Genomic DNA, 19,899 nt, shown 5'->3' with positions numbered 1-19,899 from the left:
AAAGCCTGAAAACAGAACCATGAGGAGGTGCAGAAGTCTAGTTATCTCTCAGAACACTTGAATTACAATATGCTGAAAGGTATATTTTAGGAAATTTGTGCCCAATAATGCCAAAAACATTCTGCCTACTGCAGGTTTAAAGCATAATTTAAAGCTAGCCTATATTTTATTGCATTTAGGGCTGTCCCGAATACCATTTTTTGGGCTTCGAAGCTTTGCCATGGAGCCGCAGGATGACATATTCTTCTGTCTGTCTGTCTCCATCTCCCCCGTTTCAGTGCCCAGGACAGTGCCGTTGCCGCACTACTGTACACACCTCTACACATAACAAACAGCGATATCTGTCTGACAATAACTAATTATAATTAATGTTGAATATGAATAATGATGTGGGATTATTACTTATTTCATGGACTATTTGAGGATTTATACATTATTATTATAAAAAACAAATCATTCGAATACTGATTTGGAGGTTGATTACCGTGGCAATGGTAGAAGCTTCGAAGCATTGGGATCAGTTCTAATCTCAATAAATCATTTCCCAAGAGCAAGGTGTCAACAAACTTCCACAATTGTCTCTACATGTGAAAATAGCGATACTTCTAGCTTTTGCACGCATTTGAGCATACTGAATGTGTGCATCTAATTAGAGATGATGGGAATTAAAACATGTATGTCCTGAACATATGCATGCGTTACATCATTTATATCTGAATCATTTCAAGTCTACTGAATTGTGACATCATATCCCCTGAAAAAAGGTCATTGGCAGTAACATTACATCGGTTAACAAGTCCAAGTGTGTTGTTGCACTGTCCACAGTGAGGTTTCTGAGTTCTGACCGGCAGCGTGACTAAACACTGAGGTGTTACATGCCGTGGAGAGGATGGCCTGACAGTCAGCAGCCAATGGACAGAGGGCTGATGTCACTGTTGGGGCAACAGAGATCAGCAGTGGTGGGACCACTACAGTAGGCTACATTTGGACAATGACTTAGTGGCTGCACTCTGTTGCAGACTGCAGCATTTTCTGGCAAAACCACCAAATGCAACAAGCAAAAATCACATTTACTGCTTTTACACAGAGCTGATAGAGTTGTTAGCTGTTTCTTTGACTTGCCATATAGCCATTCACCAGCAGAGGGAGCAAGTTCACAGATCCCTCAAGTGGTTGAAATATGTGTTATAACACACACTAAATCCTCTTTATTTAACAGCCCCAGGAAGGGAATCCTCCTTTTGCTCACCCAATCAGGCTGTAGGAGCTGTTTGCACGAGTGGACACATAAAGCTGTAGCCTATCTACAGACCTTCAGGAATGTTCAAACAATATCTGCAGCTATTTTAAATATGTACGGTGTGGTGTCACGAAGTGCAACAATGTCAGATGTGGGTGAGACAAGTGATCCAAGCGTGAAAAAGCATGTATCAGTATGGGTACCTACACAGGAGACAACAGGTCCAACAACAGGAGCGACAAGATGAAGATAAAAATACATTTCAGAGATTCTTAACTCTAGTTGGGCTGACACACGGGATCAGTATAGAAAAGCGTACCGTGCAGACGGACACGACTGTCAGTAAAGATCCCAAGGTTTTCCAAACATGTCAAATACCATGTCACTATACTGCACTATGTGTATGAAATAATACCCAATGAAAGTAGCTTTGCACGTGATGAATTTACATATAAACTGATGGACTCTTCTGACATTTCAAATATGAAAATATTGTACGTCAGAGTGCATATTTTGTCAACAGAGATTTCAGTTATGATAACCTATAACCTACATTTCCCATTCAATAACTAAAAGCACCACGTTTCTATCATTTTTGACAGTGACTTCTGTTTTATTCTTTACGGCACACATAGCAAAGCACTTTTAAATAGTTCTTTATGGTATTGTTCATATAGTAAATCTATTAATTAACATTATCAGTAGTGGTTGTTGTTGTTATTGTAGTATATCTACTGATAAAGGATGTAACAGAAATGGTACGGACATATTTTTTTTTATTCAGTACAAGAATAAGGAGTATTACAGGATTACAACAAAAAACAGCAAAACATATTTTGTCACAAGTAGAAAATTTGGTTTATTTACGGTACATATACAGTGGGCAAAAACTTTCGTTGAAAAAAAAAAATGTGCCATTTTTTTAAGGCATTCAAACTTCAAGAAGTTAACACTGTAAAAAAGTGTTGCTCTGTATAAGAGGAAATGTGACAAATATTACAACATTATTATTAAATGATATAACAAGTTTGGATCTTGTTATAGAGTATTTGTTTTGTGTATCCCATTTTCTTTTAGGATTTGTTGAATGGTCCCTCTTTTTCATTATAAATAAGGGATTCAGATTTTTGAAGTGTTCCTTAAAAAAAACAGACACTAAACAACTGTTATTAAACAGAAAATTTAAGCCCTAACTTATATCCATAACTTGCACTTTTACATTTTTTAAATTTTTTTTTTTTTCCTTTTTTTAAATCAGGTGTGCAACCATCATAAGGCATTTGGGTCCAAGAGTCCTGACACATGTTTCAATAATATATATCACACAGCACAAAAGGTAAATGCACCTCCTACAAATGCCTCATTGGCCTTATCTGAGGGAGAAGTTATCTCTTGAGTGCATTTCAAAAGAATGCAAAAATAAATTTAAATAATTATCTCTTTTCAGATTAAGAATGAGAAGTCTGGTTCCATGTTTCAGTCGGAGGAGGAATCTGAGGCGGCTTCACTGCGTCACACCAGAGAGCTTTATCCTCATTAAGAACCCCTCTTATACAGTTGGAGACAGTGGGTGAGGAAGCATCCCAAACTATAACACATCTGTACTGTATTCACCCAGGGTTATTCCGGTGTTATAAGTGGGGACAGTTCAATAAGAGTGTTGACTGTCTTTGCGTTCGCCTTGAACACGGTAGCTTATGGTTTAGTAGCCTAAGACTACGAAAATAAAGAAAACCTTAGCTTAAAATAGACAAACAACAATCAAGATGAAACTCCACTCCCTGTGGAATGAGACAAAGCAGTACTGACAGAAGTTAGAGCGAAAGGCCCTCAATATTGCTTGTAGAGAAACCTCACTGTTACAGGTTTCAATAAAGCTTTCAAAGTGCCAAAGACTATTAATAAATAGCACATCAACAAATAAGATATACAGTAAAATCATTACTGCTTTTACACACCGCTCACTCAGACTTCTTCTGGTTGTCCTACTGCTGCCAAAAAGAGACTTAAAAAAAATCCCAATTGGCCTTTTTCATTCTCTTTGTGCCTGTTTTGTATATATTATATTATGGTGAAAAAGCTGTGCTTGCACATGTAGCCAGGTCGCTGGCTGTGGCTAATAGTCGGTGAGGACACTTCAAAACTTAAAAAAATAGACCCACACAATTTATGGAAAGGATCTACAACTCTTTAAAGCCAATATTAGTCTCAGGAGGAGGTTTAACTTATAAATCAGAAGCATGGTAATCATCCCCCCCCAACCACCACCACTGAAATTCTGCTATACCTGCTGCTACGTTCCGTCTCGGTTCGACACGTCGGTATCAGTCGCGGAGTTTGTAGCTAGCGTGACTCAGCCACTTTTGTAGCTGCCGTCGCCCGTTCTCTGCCTGCGTGCGTTGATAATTTCCTTCGACACCCTCTTGGGGTCCTTGGCCAATCCCAGGAAGCACATGGTGTCTATAAAGGCGGTGGTGAAGTTGAGCTTGATGCCAAACTCACTTGTGGCATAGTCAAAGGGGAATGTGTGATGGTAGTTGTGGAAGCCTTCCCCTGAAAAGCAAAAAGAAAGACTTGAGTGTTTTGCTGCAAGTCAACAATCATATGGTACATTTACACTCATTTGAACACATCACAGGATTGTACTGTAGCACCGTGACAAACAGCTATTGGCAGCATGTGACTGATAATGTGATTTGATGCTAAGTGGAGAGAATTGGGGACCTATTTTTGGATTTGAAAAGGTTGACTATCATGTAATGTAATTTACAAGCTACCAAATACCAAGCTATCAGACTTGCTAAATTGGTCTGTCATTATGACTTGGTTGTCACGGTAACAGCGCGGGTGTGCCTGCAGCCTTAGGAGATATGACACCTACGAATCCCACGGGGCATTGCACTGGAAAACATCTAATCAACAAGCTTAAAATTATGTCACCCACACAGGTCATAATGTTGCTGGTAAAGTGACAGGCTGAACTCTGTACTTGTTGGATAAATTGGGATATGTCATTCAAACCTCTGGTGCCCAGTAGTAAACAATCCAGGATCATCAGAAACTTTCAAATGTGAACTTGAGTGTAAAGTGCTTCCAGAGCATGTGGCTACAGTCTTTACTACTCCTTTTACTCAGAATGTGTTTACTATAGCTGCTCTGGGTTCAGCAGGAACAACCGCGTAACATGGAAAAACTAATTAAAATGACACAAAAGGTGTGACTTTAAAAAAAAAAACGTAATTGTTTCCGATACATTTTTTTCCATTTGCTCTCACAGTTAGTAGACAGCATGCAGCTAGGAGCAGTACAACAACTAAAAGTAATTTTGCTCTTAAACTTGGTAGATAAAATGTGGTAAGACTGCATAGAAATACAGTCAAAAGCAAAAATAAGTCTGCCAGAATTGTGCATTCTTTCTGCAATCACTAGTTAGGTTGTGAGTTTAATGCTGTTTTGTAGCTAACAATGCTCGGTGCTGTTTTCAGCATCACACCCCCGCGGTGTCAGTCACCACAAATAAAGTCTTGACTCGTGGGAAACAATGATACTGAAACCAACCCCAACACTGTCCAACTCTAAAAAACGGACTAAATACACAGCTCGAAGGCCGACCACCTCTAAAGTTCAAAGTTAAAACTGGCACAGCTGGGACAAAATAAACATCAGCAGCTACTGGATTAGCAAACTGTCCCACTGCAGATGCCAGACTGGATCAGCTTTGACTGTGGTTGACTTGACAAGAGAAGCTTTTAACTAGTGATGAAATTTAAATATCCCTCAGGCACGTAAAGGAACAAAATAAGACAAAATGCCTATGTAGTCACAATACAGTAGAAACATATTACTGTAGGACCAGCGGGCAACCTCCGGGTCTGAGAAGTGAAGCCAATGCGGAAACTAAAAATTAAACTTGCATTGGTTGCAAGTCTGGTTACAAAAAGAAGTCTGATTGTATAGAAGTGTGACGGAGTAGCCGTCACTGACTGTGGGCAGCGCACACACATCACCTCAGGCCACACACACCAACATTTCTCCGCTGCGCCGCACACACACACACACACACACACACACACACACACACACACACACACACACACACACACACACACACACACACACACACACACACACACACACACACACACACACACACACACACACACACACACACACACACACACACACACGTCAAAAAACATGCATTGCCCGCAAGTCTGACCGAGCTTTTCTGCAGCCACTACCTGTTATCTCCACTCCATTCCGCAGGATTGCCATGGATATTGTGGGCCCGTTGGTGAAAAGCAGTGGTGGACATCAGTACATATTGGTGGTGTGTGACTATGCTACTCGTTTCCCAGAGGCTTTTCCCCTGCGCACGATCACCGCTCCTGCTGTGCTGCGTGCGTTGGTGCAACTGTTCTCCAGAGTGGGAATACCTGATGAGATCCTGACGGATCAGGGAACGAACTTCACCTCCAGGTTGATGCAGCTCTTCCAAAAGCAGCTGGGCATCTCAGCAATCAAAACTACGCCATACCACCCACAGACTGATGGTCTGGTTGAAAGGTTCAACCAGACATTGAAGAATATGCTGCGGAAGTTCGTGGATGATACTGGCAAGGACTGGGACCGTTGGCTGCCATTCCTGCTCTTCGCCTATCGTGAAGTTCCCCAGGCATCAACTGGTTTCTCCCCATTCGAGCTGCTTTATGGCTGGGAGGTACAGGGACCCTTGGATCTGCTCCGCAAAGGCTGGGAGACACCTTCCACCTTGCAAGACGACAGAGGGGTGGTGCAGTTTGTGCTGGAGATGAGGGATCGGCTGGCAAGGTACCAGGAGGAGGCAGAGGTTAACCTGCGGGAGGCCCAGAAAAGCCAAAAGACCTGGTATGATCAACAGGCCCAGCGCCGTGAGTTCCAGCCTGGCCAAAAAGTTTTGCTGCTTCTCCCTTCATCCAACAGCAAGCTCCTAGCAAAATGGCAAGGGCCGTACCTCATCACCCGAAAAATGGGTCCGGTCACTTACGAGGTCCATCACCCAGACAAGAAGAAACCCAAGCAGACCTACCATGTGAATCTCTTGAAAGAGTGGAAGGACCGGTTGATCCAGGTACTAGGGGAGGTTCTGATGGCAAGGAAGGTCGACAGTGAAGAAGAGGTGGAGATGGGACTGGAGACCCTTAATACACCAGCTGCTCCTGTGTTGGCACATCTTGAACCAGGACAAGTTGCACGGCTCCTCCAGGTCTTCAAGATGACTCCGTCCTTATTTGCTGCCAGCCCAGGGAAGACAACGCTAGTGGAGCATGTCATTCGCCTCAAAGATGGACGACCAATTCGTCAACGTCCCTACCGTATTCCGCAGCAGCTGGTGGGAAAACTGCAGCAGGAGGTGGAGGAGATGTTGAAACTTGGAGTGATTGAACCATCCAACTCAGAGTGGTGTAGTCCGGTGGTCATCGTCTTCAAGAAGGATGGCTCCCTCCGAATATGCATTGATTTCAGGAAGATCAATGCCATCTCCGAGTTTGACGCCTATCCCATGCCAAGAATCGAGGACTTGCTGGAGAAGATCGGAGCTGCAAAGTACATCACCACCCTTGATCTCTGCAAGGGATATTGGCAGGTGCCACTGGAGGAGACAAGCAGACCCTACACGGCATTCCGAACCCCAGCTGGACTCTACCAGTTTACAGTGATGCCATTTGGACTACACGGAGCACCAGCCACCTTCCAGAGACTGATGAACAGAGTACTCCAGGGTTGTGACAACTGCAGCGCTGCATACCTGGATGATGTGGTGATCTTCAGCAACACCTGGGTAGAGCATGTCCAACATCTATCGCTTGTTCTGGGAAGGATCCAGAAGGCTGGGCTGACACTCAACCTTTCCAAGTGTGAGTGGGCGCGAGAGGAGACACGGTACCTTGGTTACCAGTTGGGACGAGGGGAGGTACGGCCACAAGTGGATAAGGTGGAAGCTATCCAGAACTGCCCTCGACCACGGACCAAGAAGGAGGTACGGTCCTTCCTGGGATTGATTGGGTGGTACAGGCGATTCGTGCCACAGTTCGCGACCATTGCAGCCCCACTCACAGCTTTGACCCGCAACGAACACAGGAACCCAGTAACTTGGTCAGATGACTGTGAAACAGCCTTCAGCACCTTGAAAAAACACCTGTGTTCTTCTCCCGTCCTCAAGAGTCCAGACTTCAACAAAAGATTTCTGGTACAGGTGGACGCATCGGCAGTCGGCCTTGGAGCAGTCCTGGCCCAAGGGGACCCTGGGGACGAACACCCGATTTTGTACCTCAGCCGCAAGATGCAGCCACATGAGACCAGGTATTCCACTGTGGAAAAAGAGGGCCTGGCCATCAAGTGGGCACTGGATAGCCTACGTTACTACTTGCTTGGACGAGAGTTTGACCTGGAAACTGACCATCGGGCTCTCACCTGGATAAACACCATGAAGGATCACAACAGCCGCCTGACTCGATGGTACCTCTCACTGCAGCCCTTCAAGTTCTCCATCCGACATCGATCCGGCAAGGCCAATGTGGTGGCAGATTACCTTTCCAGGTTGCCGCACATCGCCAACCTCCGGGAGGAGGGGGATGATGTGACGGAGTAGCCGTTACTGACTGTGGGCAGTGCACACACATCACCTCAGGCCACACACACCAACATTTCTCCGCTGCGCCGCAGGCACACACACACACACACACACGCCAAACATTTCTCCGCTCCCTTCCTGATTCACTCCGTAGATAAAACACATCGCGACATATCCCTCTCCCCTAAACTGTTTATCAGTAGTGCGACCAAAGGTGCACACTTGATTGTTCTGCTGTTTCCTATACGCATATATTTACACAAACATTATTCTCACTCACCAATTGCTGAAACGCTGCGTGTCCATCCTGTCATGTCCCATTCATGGGATTGACGAGCAAACAGGGCCGTAACAAATCCCCCCGTTATAAAGGGTGCCCTCGAGCGTTTTTGAGATCATGTGATCAGTTTAAGTATGTTTATTATTTGGAATTGTGATTATGTTGCAAATTAACTTGTTTTGGTTGGGGGGGAATGTTTAGACAGAGGTATATCATTTAAATGTAAAATATGCCTAGGTTAAAGGGACTATAAATATCTTCTATGATGAAAAATAATGTTAATTGTTATTTTTCTGTGTAAGGGGGTCATCTTGGCCAGCTGAGGTGAGTCTGATCTTGAAGTGTTGACAGAGAAGGTCACACTCAGGAAGGTAAAATATAGATTGTATTTTTGGATTGTTTTTGCCTATTCTGAAAGAAATCATGGAGTTATTGAGGAACTCGATTTTCAGTACTATTTGATGTTTTGTACATAGCTTATTTTCTATTTTTCACTTTTTGTAAATAGTAAGCAATGATTGCACTTTGGGAGGCCGGCATAATAAAAAGGGATTAATACAACGTTTTCCGACTATGCCAGTGTTTTTCATGTTGCACGGAGTTTTGACATAGAACCCCGCGACAAGAAGTCTATGAGAAAATGAGCCTACTTCTCACTTGATTTATTACCTCAGTAAACATTGTAAACATGAGTTTATGGTCTCAATCGCTAGTTTCAAGTCTTCTTCAATACAGCATGATGTTCATTTAGTAAATTATGGTCCCATTTAGAGTCAAATAGATGATAAAGCAATGCTTTAGGGCGTGGCTACCTAGGTCACTACCACAGCGTTGTCCGGTCTGAGAGTGACCATGTTTCCATCTTAGAACTTTAACCCTTTGACAGCATGTTTTCAGTTCATGTAATTTGATTATAACATTTTGGTCGCCTAAACGCTGTCTTATTCAGCGTTCGGTTGTACTTCGCTCCACCCTCTCGTGTCACTTCTGGTTGCAAAAAAAAACGAAATGGCGATGGCCAAAATACCGAACTCGAGGCCTCAAAACTGCACTCCACAAACCAATGGGTGACGTCATGTGTAGGACCAATAATAGTGAATAATGATCAGGCTGTTTCCTTACCTATGGCACTGAAAGCAACCAGTGGGTTTTCCCTCGGGTTAATGGTCTTGTCATAAGGCCTGTTGCCCCATATGTGCGCAGCGCTGTTGACCAGCCAGGTGGCGTTGAGCACCACAGCGTATCTCAGGAGTCCGGGGACAAAGTATCCCACGCTCAAGGATTCACCCCAGAAGTACCAGGGCACAAACATGGGCACGAAGAAGCAAAGCATCAGCACAGAGAGCTTGTAGTGCCTGAAATACAAGAACAAACTTAATCTCATATAGATCCTTTTTTCTCACCTGGTCATAATTCAATATGAGGAGAAATTAAATAAAACTGATTTTTAAATGATGTAACACAGACATGTTTTGTCTCCTAGCATATTGTGGGATTAAATACACTATATAATCCCACAATACACTACAAGGTTAAAATAAATATTACATCTCATGGGTTTGATTTTGACAATTTGATTGCTAGAATCTGTACCGATGTCAGAGTAAAGGGTGCAATAAAGGCCACATATGTAACCGTACTTTGTTATGAGGGTAATTAAAAACATATTATCAAGATTGACCCCCCCCTTTGCCTTAGAGCAGAAGTGAAAATCTGGGACTGAGTCCAACAGGGTAGATATGTTGGCAGTGGATACTACGGGGGCAAGCAGTGATTTGATCCCTGGTCCAAAAAGCATCCCTTATCAGTAGATCAAGGATATCAAGTGTTATCGTGGTCAATATAACCCAGACTAAAACATCCTGTACAGATTGGCCCAGAGGGATAATTACGTAATAACCTGACATAAAACGAACCCTGCAAAACACATTTATATGCATCTATTCTGCCTTAGCGATATATTCAGTGTTAATGCAGGAAGTAGTGTGACATTCATATATCCCTTTGGGTAGCAAAGGTGTGAAGTACAAGGTGATGAATGAGTGTTAGCGTTGTGCCTTTGACACCAGATGGTGCAGGTTCATGGTCTGTCTCAGACTAATAGTCAGTTTTGACATTTTTATTATGAAATCTAGCAAATTGGTTGCAAAATAAAGATATTTAAAATGGGTATCCACATTAAAAGTACAGACAGGTTTGTATTTTGTCTGATACGCTGCAGAAAAATAATGTAGCTAGTGTTCATTTTTGCAGATGAGTTCAGGAATGTCCCATCATAATCCAGGTGGAATTTCCTTTTCCACCCAAACAACATATTTTGCTAATGAAAAATAGCTGCACAGGAAACAAGATTGGTGTGGAATACAAATGAAGTTTTGATGACTCTCATTCTGGCTGACTAGGATCAGTTTAGTCTGCATCTTTGAGCTCCTTTCAGAGAGACACATTTGACAAGAACAGCAGCAGTAAACCCCTAAACAACTCTGGGTAACGTTTGCTCACCGTCTCTGAAACATGACCACTTTATCTGCCTTCAGGTCCGACAGCTCCAGTTTTTTGCCCTTTTCGATGACGTCGGGATGTTTGCGAACCATCAGCCAGCCGATGTGGGCGAAGAAGAACCCCCGTGTGGCGTTGTGGGGGTCTGCGTCCGTCTCGGAGAACTTGTGGTGGACACGGTGGTCCCTCGCCCACTCGAATACGTCATTCTGCTCACGGAGACAGGCAGAGACAGGGAGGATTACGTGAAGCACGCATAGATATGCACGGGTGTTTTCAGATCAGCAGATTAAGGTCAGAGATAACAGCGGTAACAAAACAATAAATGCATATCACTCAGATTACACAACTTTACTGAATTCATACACAATTATTTGAAAACCATAGAAATGCCACCTTATTTTTTCTAGTAAATGCTGTAAGAAAATGTGATGAATATTAAGATAGTTTAAGTCCCTTCCAGGCGTGTTTTATGAATAATAAATATTTTTTTAATAATACTTTGTGTTTATTTGTTTTTCCTCCAATTGCCTGATTGATGAGTGTTAAAAAAAAAAAAATGTCAAAATGATATCTACTCCTTCTCAAGTTTCCACATCACACTTTAAAGTTTAAGTTGCATATTGAAAATCACGATTGGCTTCCAAACTAGTTGTACATCCATGTGTTAAACTCAGATTTAAGGTGACCACAAGGAAACTTTTCCCCCCTTCAGCAGAAGAATTTGAAACAGCCTTTTAAAGTCAAACTCACACACATAATTTTGCACAGTGAAGCTCAAACATCACAGGCAAAGGGCAATAAGCAAAACACATTTTTGAGTGACTTAAAGTTGAAGTAGCAGCTGCCAAGGAATACATGGCAATACGTATGGAATATTTTGTACTGCTGCAGCAACCAACTGTCCCCTCTGGGGATCAATAAAGGCGTAACATATTTTGTATTGACATTGGTTCGTGTTTTACCTGAAAGGCCATGGAGTTGGCTAAAGCGAGGAAGACTCGCAGGGGAAAAGACGCCTTGTAGGTTCTGTGGCTCCATAATCTGTGTGCACCGGCAGTCACACCGAGAGCACTGATGAAGTAGCACACCACACCTGGAAGGAAGAGAGGTGGAAAGGACAGACATCTTAGGGGAAACTGTCACCACTTACACTGAGATTAATTTTATACCCATGAGAGCAGTGTCACTGGGACACCATGTTCTTTCCATCACACCCTGGCCTCTTTGTTCAGAGGAAAAGTCATCTATGTGTGGGGGGAGATGGGACAGTGGTAGCACGCAGGTCTGCCCTCACACGTTTGTTGTTCTAAAACTGCTGAATGTGTTTCTATGTGAAGCCCAGACAAGACTACCCAGGATTTGAGACCCGGGGGCTTCTGACTGGCAAAGAGCATTCTGTTGTTGGTGCCACACAGCTCACAATGGGATGTCTATGGGAATGGTGAATTGTGCTTTGTCTTCCCCGGTGAAATAATATGCAGCTCAGCATTGCAAAGAGAGGGGAAAATTATGCAGCGGCCAGAGTGGAAACAAAGTTGAGACTGTTCAGGAATTCGAGTCATGCCTTCAATAGTCAACATATATGCTGCATACATTACAATTATTAGTTTGTCTATTATCAGTGGGATTCAAAAATACCTCTTATTTCAGACATGCAACACATCCCAGCAAAGCCACAAACAAATCAGCCACAGCACACATGAATTCATGTCATGCCTTCAATAGTCAACATATATGCTTGCATACATTACAATTATTCAGCTAACAGTGTGTCTATTATCACTGGGATTCAAAAATACCTCTAAATTTGAGACATGTGACACATCCCCATCAAGCCACAAACAAATCAGCCACAGGTTTGTGCTCTTAAAGAAACAGATGTGGATGGATGTGTAAAAAATGGAAATGACAAGGCCAGGGTGACTCATTCACCATTACTCCCATAGGCCCCCTCAGGCTGTATGTATTGTAGTTAGCAGTGATCACACAACATCAGCACATTCTGGTCGCTTCACTGTAGGGCCCAACAGGGAGGAGAAAAACACAACAAAATGCTGCTACAGTATAATACTCACTCCATGCAAGAGTTGGAAGGGACACAGAGGGAAGGAGGACCAGTCCATAGAGAGCACCGAGGTGTAGGACGGACATCAGGATGATATTTCTCCACACTAGCATCCTCGGTGGTTTGGGACCCTCTTTCTCTTTATAGGTGTCGTCAAAAACATCCTCCACCGTCGAGGTTTCTGCCATGGCATCTCCGATCTGTTGCTTGTCAACGTGAAGAGTCCTGGTTTCCGTGGCGGTCATTTTTCTTGCTGTTCTGTAACAGCAGCAGCGGTGTGCGCAGCAAAGGGAAGAAAAGAGAGGGAGAGAGAGATAGAGAGAGAGAGATGTTGCTCAGTTAAATGCGTACGGCGGGATGCAGAGAGAGAGAGAGAGGAAGGTACGGCGGCTGGCAGTGTACATGCAGCAGTCTGCGGTTTGACTCTACAGCAGCGCCCACAGAGCAGAGTGGCTGAAACCGTGTCTCCCTTCCTCTTCTAGTATGATCTGAATGGCACTGTTGGTTCTCAGTATGCCTCTGCTGCTCTACTTGTTGTCTTGGCTCTTATAAACCAGTATGTAAGAAGTTATACCACTTCCCACCGCCATATATAACCCATAGAAACAGCCCAGCTGTGATTATGATGATATGTCGCCACCGACTTAACTCATGTTTCCCTGGTTACTACTTTTCACCGGTTGTGTGTGCCCCTCCTGTTAGTGTCATATGTTACTGTTTTAACCTGTTTAAACACATTAAAACACTCCTCATCCACTGCACAAACACTTATTAACATGTTATGTCACTGCCACTGTGTGCACCCACTTGGGGAAAAGTGTAACTTTAGGTTAATACCACAATACTGCACTAGAAGATATAACCACTTCCGGTAGCAACGTTACTTTTCTGGTGGCTAACGGTTGTACTGGTAAGCTAACGGTCGGACTGGTAACCTAGCAGCAGTGCTAGCTAGTTTTAGCCGTTAGTTAGCTTAGTAGTTATACAACTGGGCACGATGCCACGTCATTTTTTTCTTAATTTAACGACAACAAAAAAATAAAGTTCTTACATGAACGCAAGACGTGGTGGCGTTATATAACGTTGCGGATGTGTTAAACAGAAGTTAGAGCAGCAAACAGTCGTTAAATGAACATCTGCCCGGTGTTTCGGTTTAAGGAGTGACCGTGTTAACTGGTGCCTCGTGGTTGCTCATAGTGACGACAGCTGTTGAAAACACGAACACCCTCGTAAAAGCCTTCAATTTGTACTTTAGTCAATTTTAAATACATACTTGTGTGCTTGTTATCAACCGTTTACGTAAGTTACTAGGACAACCACGGACTACATTTGTGCTGAAAGTCACCAGTTAACACGGTCACTCATTAAAACGAAACACCCAGTCAGAATAGCAGCGACGCCACTATTCAAATACCGCTCAAAATATCCATTAAAATCTATTGGTTTGACTTTAAATGTCTGCTCGGGTTGAGTCTACTCACCGTGTTGCTCTCTCTGCTCACTGTGAAGCTGCAGGGGGATGTGCAGACGGGGGTAACAGATGAAAAGGTAAAGGCGTGTTATTTGGTGCCTCTATCCCTGGTTACTGAAGTCCTCCTATTGCATATTCTCTGAGGTCTTTTTAAAGCAATTGGTCGATGATGTAATTGATGCCACATGCTCTGAGTATCCTATTGGCTTGTTTTTACCACCCACTGTTTTTTTTTCACCATCTGAAAGTCTTATCATATGATGCCCATTGCCCAATCGTTCAAATCAACCCCTTTGATCTTAATGTGACTCTTTTAATCAGATGAAACATTGGGAGATGTCACCTAGTCTGCCACCATGATGTCATGCAGCAATGTCTCAGTCTGACATGTGGCCAACAATAAATTTGCATTCACATGACTGTGCACTGTTGGGCCCTGTGGCGTGTCTTTTTCTCTCCAAACAAGCACAGACACTGTGCACTTCCAATGCAATTTTGCAGTTTTGCAAGCTTCAGTTAACAATTTCAAAACTAGTCTAGTCTGACATGGTTGTGGACCAAAAATATCCCAACTTTTTGGTATATACAGTACATTTTTTCCAGTAGAGTACATTAAAAAGATTTTTTTCTCAAATGTTGACACCAACAGTCAAAGATATATAGAAAAGACAGAAAAGGTCTTACTGAAAATGAGAAGCGTTGTGTGAAATTTTGCAGCTAAAATGTGATTATAATACGTAACAGACTTTTTAACTTGCTTTTCTCAAGCACATGATTTTGGTTAATTGATCAAATTAGCCAGAACAGAAGAAGAAGAAATTAGTAAAATATGAGAATAATGAGCTCATTGATATATTGCAAATTTCCCCACTGCGGAACTAATAAAGGCATATCTTATCTTATACCCAGGCACCCTGGCAGTGCTGGCAGTGTTGTGGGGGTAAAAAAAGTTCATGTTTCCAGTCTTTCTGCTGCATCATCATCCCATTACTCAACTGATAAAGCCCAAGGCTGTCCTGTCCCAATGTATGACCTCACATAAACGATGATAACCCTTCAGTAAGAAAGTCTGGTACACTCATACTGTACTTTCATGTCATTGACCTTTGGAATGAATGGGAACTTCCCTCAAAGGATGGCTCTGAAGAAGTTGTAATGGCACTACCTGCTGGACAAATACAGCTACTGCAGGGCAGACGAAGAGAAGCACTAGGACAAGAGGTGGACGCAATAATATGAACATTTAACACAATATAATAAAATCCAATGTGATAGCCCTGCAGCAAATGTTAACTTTGTGAAGCTTATAATAATAGATAAACACTGTGTAAGAGATGCATTGACTCAATAACACCTGTCCATCTTCCGTAGTAAAGCACAATCTGTCAGAGCAATAGAACCACATGTTAAAGGTATTAAGTGAGGTCACCGAACTCCATGAACTAACACGATTAATTAAGGTATAAGTTGTCTAAATGCACAGCAAAATCTGCACATTAATCAATCTACAGAAAATTGGCTCCAACTTCTCAAATGTGAGGATCTGCCACTCATTCTCTATCATTGTAAATTGAATATATGAGTTTTGGACTGTTGGTTGGGCAAAACAAACAACTTGGAAGCATCACCTTGAACTCTGTTTTTTGATATTTTAAATTGACAGATTAATAAATTATAAAAAAAAATAACCATTTGTTGAAGCCCTAAAACAAAGTACTAAAAGGAGGTCTAATCCAGCAAATACGTGAAAAACACCTGCGTGGGTGAACCATGTGTGTGATAATCCATTATCATTTAGCACACAGTACATCATTATTCAATGCCCCATTAGCTTTTTTTTTTATTAAAGTGCTGTATTTTAAGATTTTATACACATAAAAACAAACATTGAAAACAACAGTATGAACAAATAGGGAGCGATCTTTTCATTATCATACAATCATAGATTTGTAAAAATAAAATCTGGCCTGTGGGGTGCCACATAGGTGACCCAGTTGTCCCAGCGTGACACAAATAATTCCAGTTTATGGTTAACATATGCTGTTATCCTCTCCATTTTGTAAATATCCATTGTGATGTCGCCCCACTAGCTTTCTAAAGCAACCAGAGTTATTGAAGGGCACCTCTGCACAAAAAGCACCTGCTACCTCTCAAAAAGTAGCACCACTTCACAATGAGGAGTATGTGGGAACATGTCCACAGGCACAGCCAGAGTTGGAGAAAACGCCTCTCCTGTGAGTTTCCTCTGCGGGTCAGGTGCACAACACAGCTCCCTGAAGTTTCTCATAGCCTCCCCATCTGGTTTACAGGAGACATAGACCAACCTGCGGATGGCAGGTTGGTTCCGTAAAGCTCGGACCACTTTGTGGTGCAGGCCGGCTCGAGCAGGGTTTACCACAGCTGCTACAAAGCCTCCACCCGCGGAGCTCAACTGAGACATTAGGCCAGGAAGTGCCACCTCTGCCTTGCCAGGGATAAACTCACAGTTCAGTACGTTATTGAGAGCTGCGTTGTGTCTGGCATCTTCCACTGCCTGCTCTATAAGCTCTATACCGATGATTCTGTCCACTCTGGGAGAGACGGTAATGCCGATGGCACCTGTCCCACAGCACACATCTAGGAGAGTACCACCGACTTTTGTTCTCTCTCCACCTTCCTCACAGTTTGGGACGCACAGATGTCTCACTGTGCTGTACAGCACCTCAGCAGCTGCCTGGTTCACCTGGAAAAAGGCATCGGCAGAGATGCGGAATTTGAAGCCCAGCACCTGTGAATGACAAAACAACAGCAATTAAAAAACATAATGTATTCATACATGTCTATTATCATCCCAAATTCAGTAGCTACTTATGGGGACACCGCCAAATTTACATACAGATGTCTTGTTGAACACAGGCTGTGTTATATTATAGTTGAATAATAGTATACGAGTTGTGTACATTTTTATGAGTAATCTTGGCTTGAGTTTAGAGAGTAATAATCTGGACCAGAAAGCCTGCATTACAAACAGCATGTGGAGTTTGAAAGACATAGGCATGTACTGGGGGCAGCTGTGGCTCAGAGGGTAGAGCAGGTTGTCCACCAATCGGAAGGTCGGTGGTTTGATCCCCGGCTATTTCGGGTCACATGTCGATGTGTCCTTGAGCAAGACACTTAACCCAAAGAATTGCTCCCGAAGGCATAGCCATCGGTGTGTGAACGAGTATTTAGATTAGATCCTGATGGGCAAAGTTGGCCCCTTAGTAGCCTCTGACATCAGTGTATGGGTGAATACTGACATCTAGTGTAAAGCGATTTGAGTGGTTGGAAGACTAGAAAAGCGCTATATAAAAGTCCATTTACCAGGTGAAGAGGGTCTAACGAAAGATGATCACTTTGCATTATGGGAACTGTAGGATCCAGTGTTTCTGGAACTCGACCCATAGTTGCTAATATATTTCAGGATATCCTGGTCTGTGCCGGATCAATTTTGACCATTGGTTTTGAAGATTTGTCTCTGGCAAGTCCTGCGAATTTATGGAAGTCTAATATTGAATTACTGGAGTGCTCTGGTACAGTGTTAATTTTTCTGCTGATAATTGGCTGATTTTGGGAAATATTTTCTCCCAGTGTCTTTCGCAAGGATAATGCGATTTAATGCAAACATGAAATTAGCAACAGAATAAAAGTATCACCATCTTAAAAACACGTGAGACTGGCATGTGTAAAAAGCTATTTTGCACCTGGATTTGTATCAAGACAAAAATGTACCAACAATTATTATCAAACAATACTTTAACATTGTCTGCTGCAGTTGGACACAATATTATAAAGTCACAATGCTGCAATGTTCTGTATGCTATGTGAAGTCCATAACAGATCCTCTCTGTCCTGCTGGTGTGTATATTACCTTCTCGTATATGTGTGGCTGACCATGTAGGAGCTGGTAGGGGGATTCCTCATGAGTGCAACGAGTCATGGTGCTCTCCTGGAAAAACAGTGAGTCCAGCTGACAGACTGATCCAGGCCCCCGCATGAAGTACTCCACCAGGTCATCCTTATGGACTGCCACCTCCTCTGGGGTGAGTGTCTGTGGGTGGAAGTACACAATAGCCATGGTGCGTCCCTCTGCGTTGGTCCTCACCGTGACCTCTCTCCAGTGACCCCCAGTGTGGAACAGCAGGCAGGGCTCCAGGGAAGAGAGGCGGATGAAATCCTGATAACATCTGGCTACCAGTTTGTGCTTCTCCGGCATGTTGAGCAGGTGGTCTCCGTTGACGCAGACGATGTTCCCCTTCCTGCTTGTGCCTACATAAAATCCAACTGTCTTTGGATTCTCATCCACACCTTTGTTAACAGAAAATGTAGACTTGTTCCTGTAGCCATCCCTAACTGGGGATGGCAGAATAGGCATCACGGGGAAACTGGGTTTGCTTCTGACAGGTTGTAAGTTACCTGAAAGATGCCTGGAGAGCTCAGACAGTATCTTTTCCTGATGTTTTTGCTTGAGCTCAAGTTGCTCATCATAACTCATCCTCCACAGAGGAGTGACCACATCAGCCAGCCTCTCCTCCCAGGACAGATGAGCAGTCCTGGGAGGTTTCTTGTGACTTTTCCACTGTTTTTTTGATGGTGGTTTACTCTGGCCGGCTATTATAGTGTCATTAGTTGACAAAAACAGACAGGTTTTCCTCAAAGTATACAGAATCTTGCGTTTGACAAATATGACTGACCTGCTGTGTGCAGCTGCCAGAGCCATGCTGACATTCAAACAAGGCTGGCTAGCTATTATTACTGCTGAGGGTGCTGCAAATGTCAGCTAGTGTCACAAAGACAGATATACAGCTAGATATAAAAAATTATATAAATTAAACACCACTGACTGTAAGTATCAGAGTTTAAAAGCCTATTATCTGCCGTGTGTGTGAAGTACATGCTGCTCTGCTCAACTGTGGAACTGTTGTGACGTATTATTTACGAGCCAGATAGTTTCTTTACTAGTGATGGGAATTCCGGCTCTTTTGAGTGAACCAGATCATTTGGCTCAGCTCACCAAGAAGAGCCGGCTCTTTCGGCTCCCAAACGGTTCTTCATTTTACCACTTCTGCCTTTTATAATTCCACCAAATTAAGCACTGTTTTGACCTATGATTAGTATGTGTGCACATATATCACTTAAATTATTCAATATAATTATACTAAACCGTATCATTTCCTGAATACCATAATTTTCCATGCTGCTTCGTTTCCGACTGTCACTCATCTTGTCTGCTATTCGCGCACCGCACTCCTCTCTCTCTTTCTCTCCTCCTCTCCCTTCTGCTCTGTACCTGTAGACCGTCAGCTTGCCGCGCACCCCCGCCCCTCCCTTGCTTGATGGTATGATCCTTGTCTGTCATCACCTGATTGGTCGCACGATCGTTATTAACACAACATTCAGTCACAGTCAGTGCAATGGAGTGCCCGTGGCGCGGAATTAATTAATTAAACAAAAAAGAAAAGAAAAAATGCTCTCGAATGGAGCCGGCTCTTATAGTACGTGTCCACAGGGGCGTTTTTTATCGCGAGGGGACGCGACGCTTCCCAACATCGGACACTTGATGGGCTGTCCTAGACACAAGGCTGTCCCCACCTGATTGGACGAACACTTTCCCGCCGTGGGCTGCTGCTCCCAGCTTTCAAACCGGAAACAGTATGGAGGCTCGTTTGGAAACTTTCTTCTCTTATTTCACGAAAATAGTTCACCAAAA

The 19,899-nt window shown here is 43.2% G+C and overlaps 2 protein-coding genes across 5 annotated transcripts; both read right to left on the bottom strand.

Moving 5' to 3' along the window:
- Window positions 1-1,999: 1,999 nt before the first annotated feature.
- On the bottom strand, window positions 2,000-14,332 carry scdb (stearoyl-CoA desaturase b). Of its 4 annotated transcripts, XR_005208548.1 has the most exons (7): window positions 14,182-14,332; window positions 12,711-12,958; window positions 11,598-11,728; window positions 10,636-10,841; window positions 9,256-9,488; window positions 3,528-3,793; window positions 2,000-2,378 (listed from the first exon to the last, which is right to left on the bottom strand). XR_005208548.1 is itself a non-coding variant. In XM_037782462.1 (6 exons), the coding sequence occupies exons 2-6, from the start codon at window positions 12,943-12,945 to the stop codon at window positions 3,594-3,596; spliced, it is 1,005 nt and encodes a 334-aa protein (XP_037638390.1). In that variant the 5' UTR covers window positions 12,946-12,958; window positions 14,182-14,332; the 3' UTR covers window positions 2,000-3,593. The 4 variants fall into 4 exon arrangements, 3 of the variants coding, with proteins under 3 accessions (XP_037638390.1, XP_037638392.1, XP_037638391.1); XM_037782462.1 differs by having other exon boundaries at window positions 2,000-3,793; XM_037782464.1 differs by lacking the exon at window positions 14,182-14,332 and adding an exon at window positions 13,752-13,770 and having other exon boundaries at window positions 2,000-3,793.
- A 1,671-nt stretch (window positions 14,333-16,003) lies between these two features.
- Window positions 16,004-19,124, bottom strand: trmt2b (tRNA methyltransferase 2 homolog B). Its single transcript, XM_037782461.1, has 2 exons — window positions 18,061-19,124; window positions 16,004-16,938 (listed from the first exon to the last, which is right to left on the bottom strand). The coding sequence occupies exons 1-2, from the start codon at window positions 18,907-18,909 to the stop codon at window positions 16,315-16,317; spliced, it is 1,473 nt and encodes a 490-aa protein (XP_037638389.1). The 5' UTR covers window positions 18,910-19,124; the 3' UTR covers window positions 16,004-16,314.
- Window positions 19,125-19,899: the final 775 nt, after the last annotated feature.

Source organism: Sebastes umbrosus, chromosome 10, assembly GCF_015220745.1.
Source record: "Sebastes umbrosus isolate fSebUmb1 chromosome 10, fSebUmb1.pri, whole genome shotgun sequence".
In the NCBI taxonomy this organism is placed as follows: domain Eukaryota; kingdom Metazoa; phylum Chordata; class Actinopteri; order Perciformes; family Sebastidae; genus Sebastes; species Sebastes umbrosus.
The sequence above is the reverse complement of the archived record's forward strand: the minus strand, read 5'-3'. Positions and strand labels throughout refer to the sequence as shown.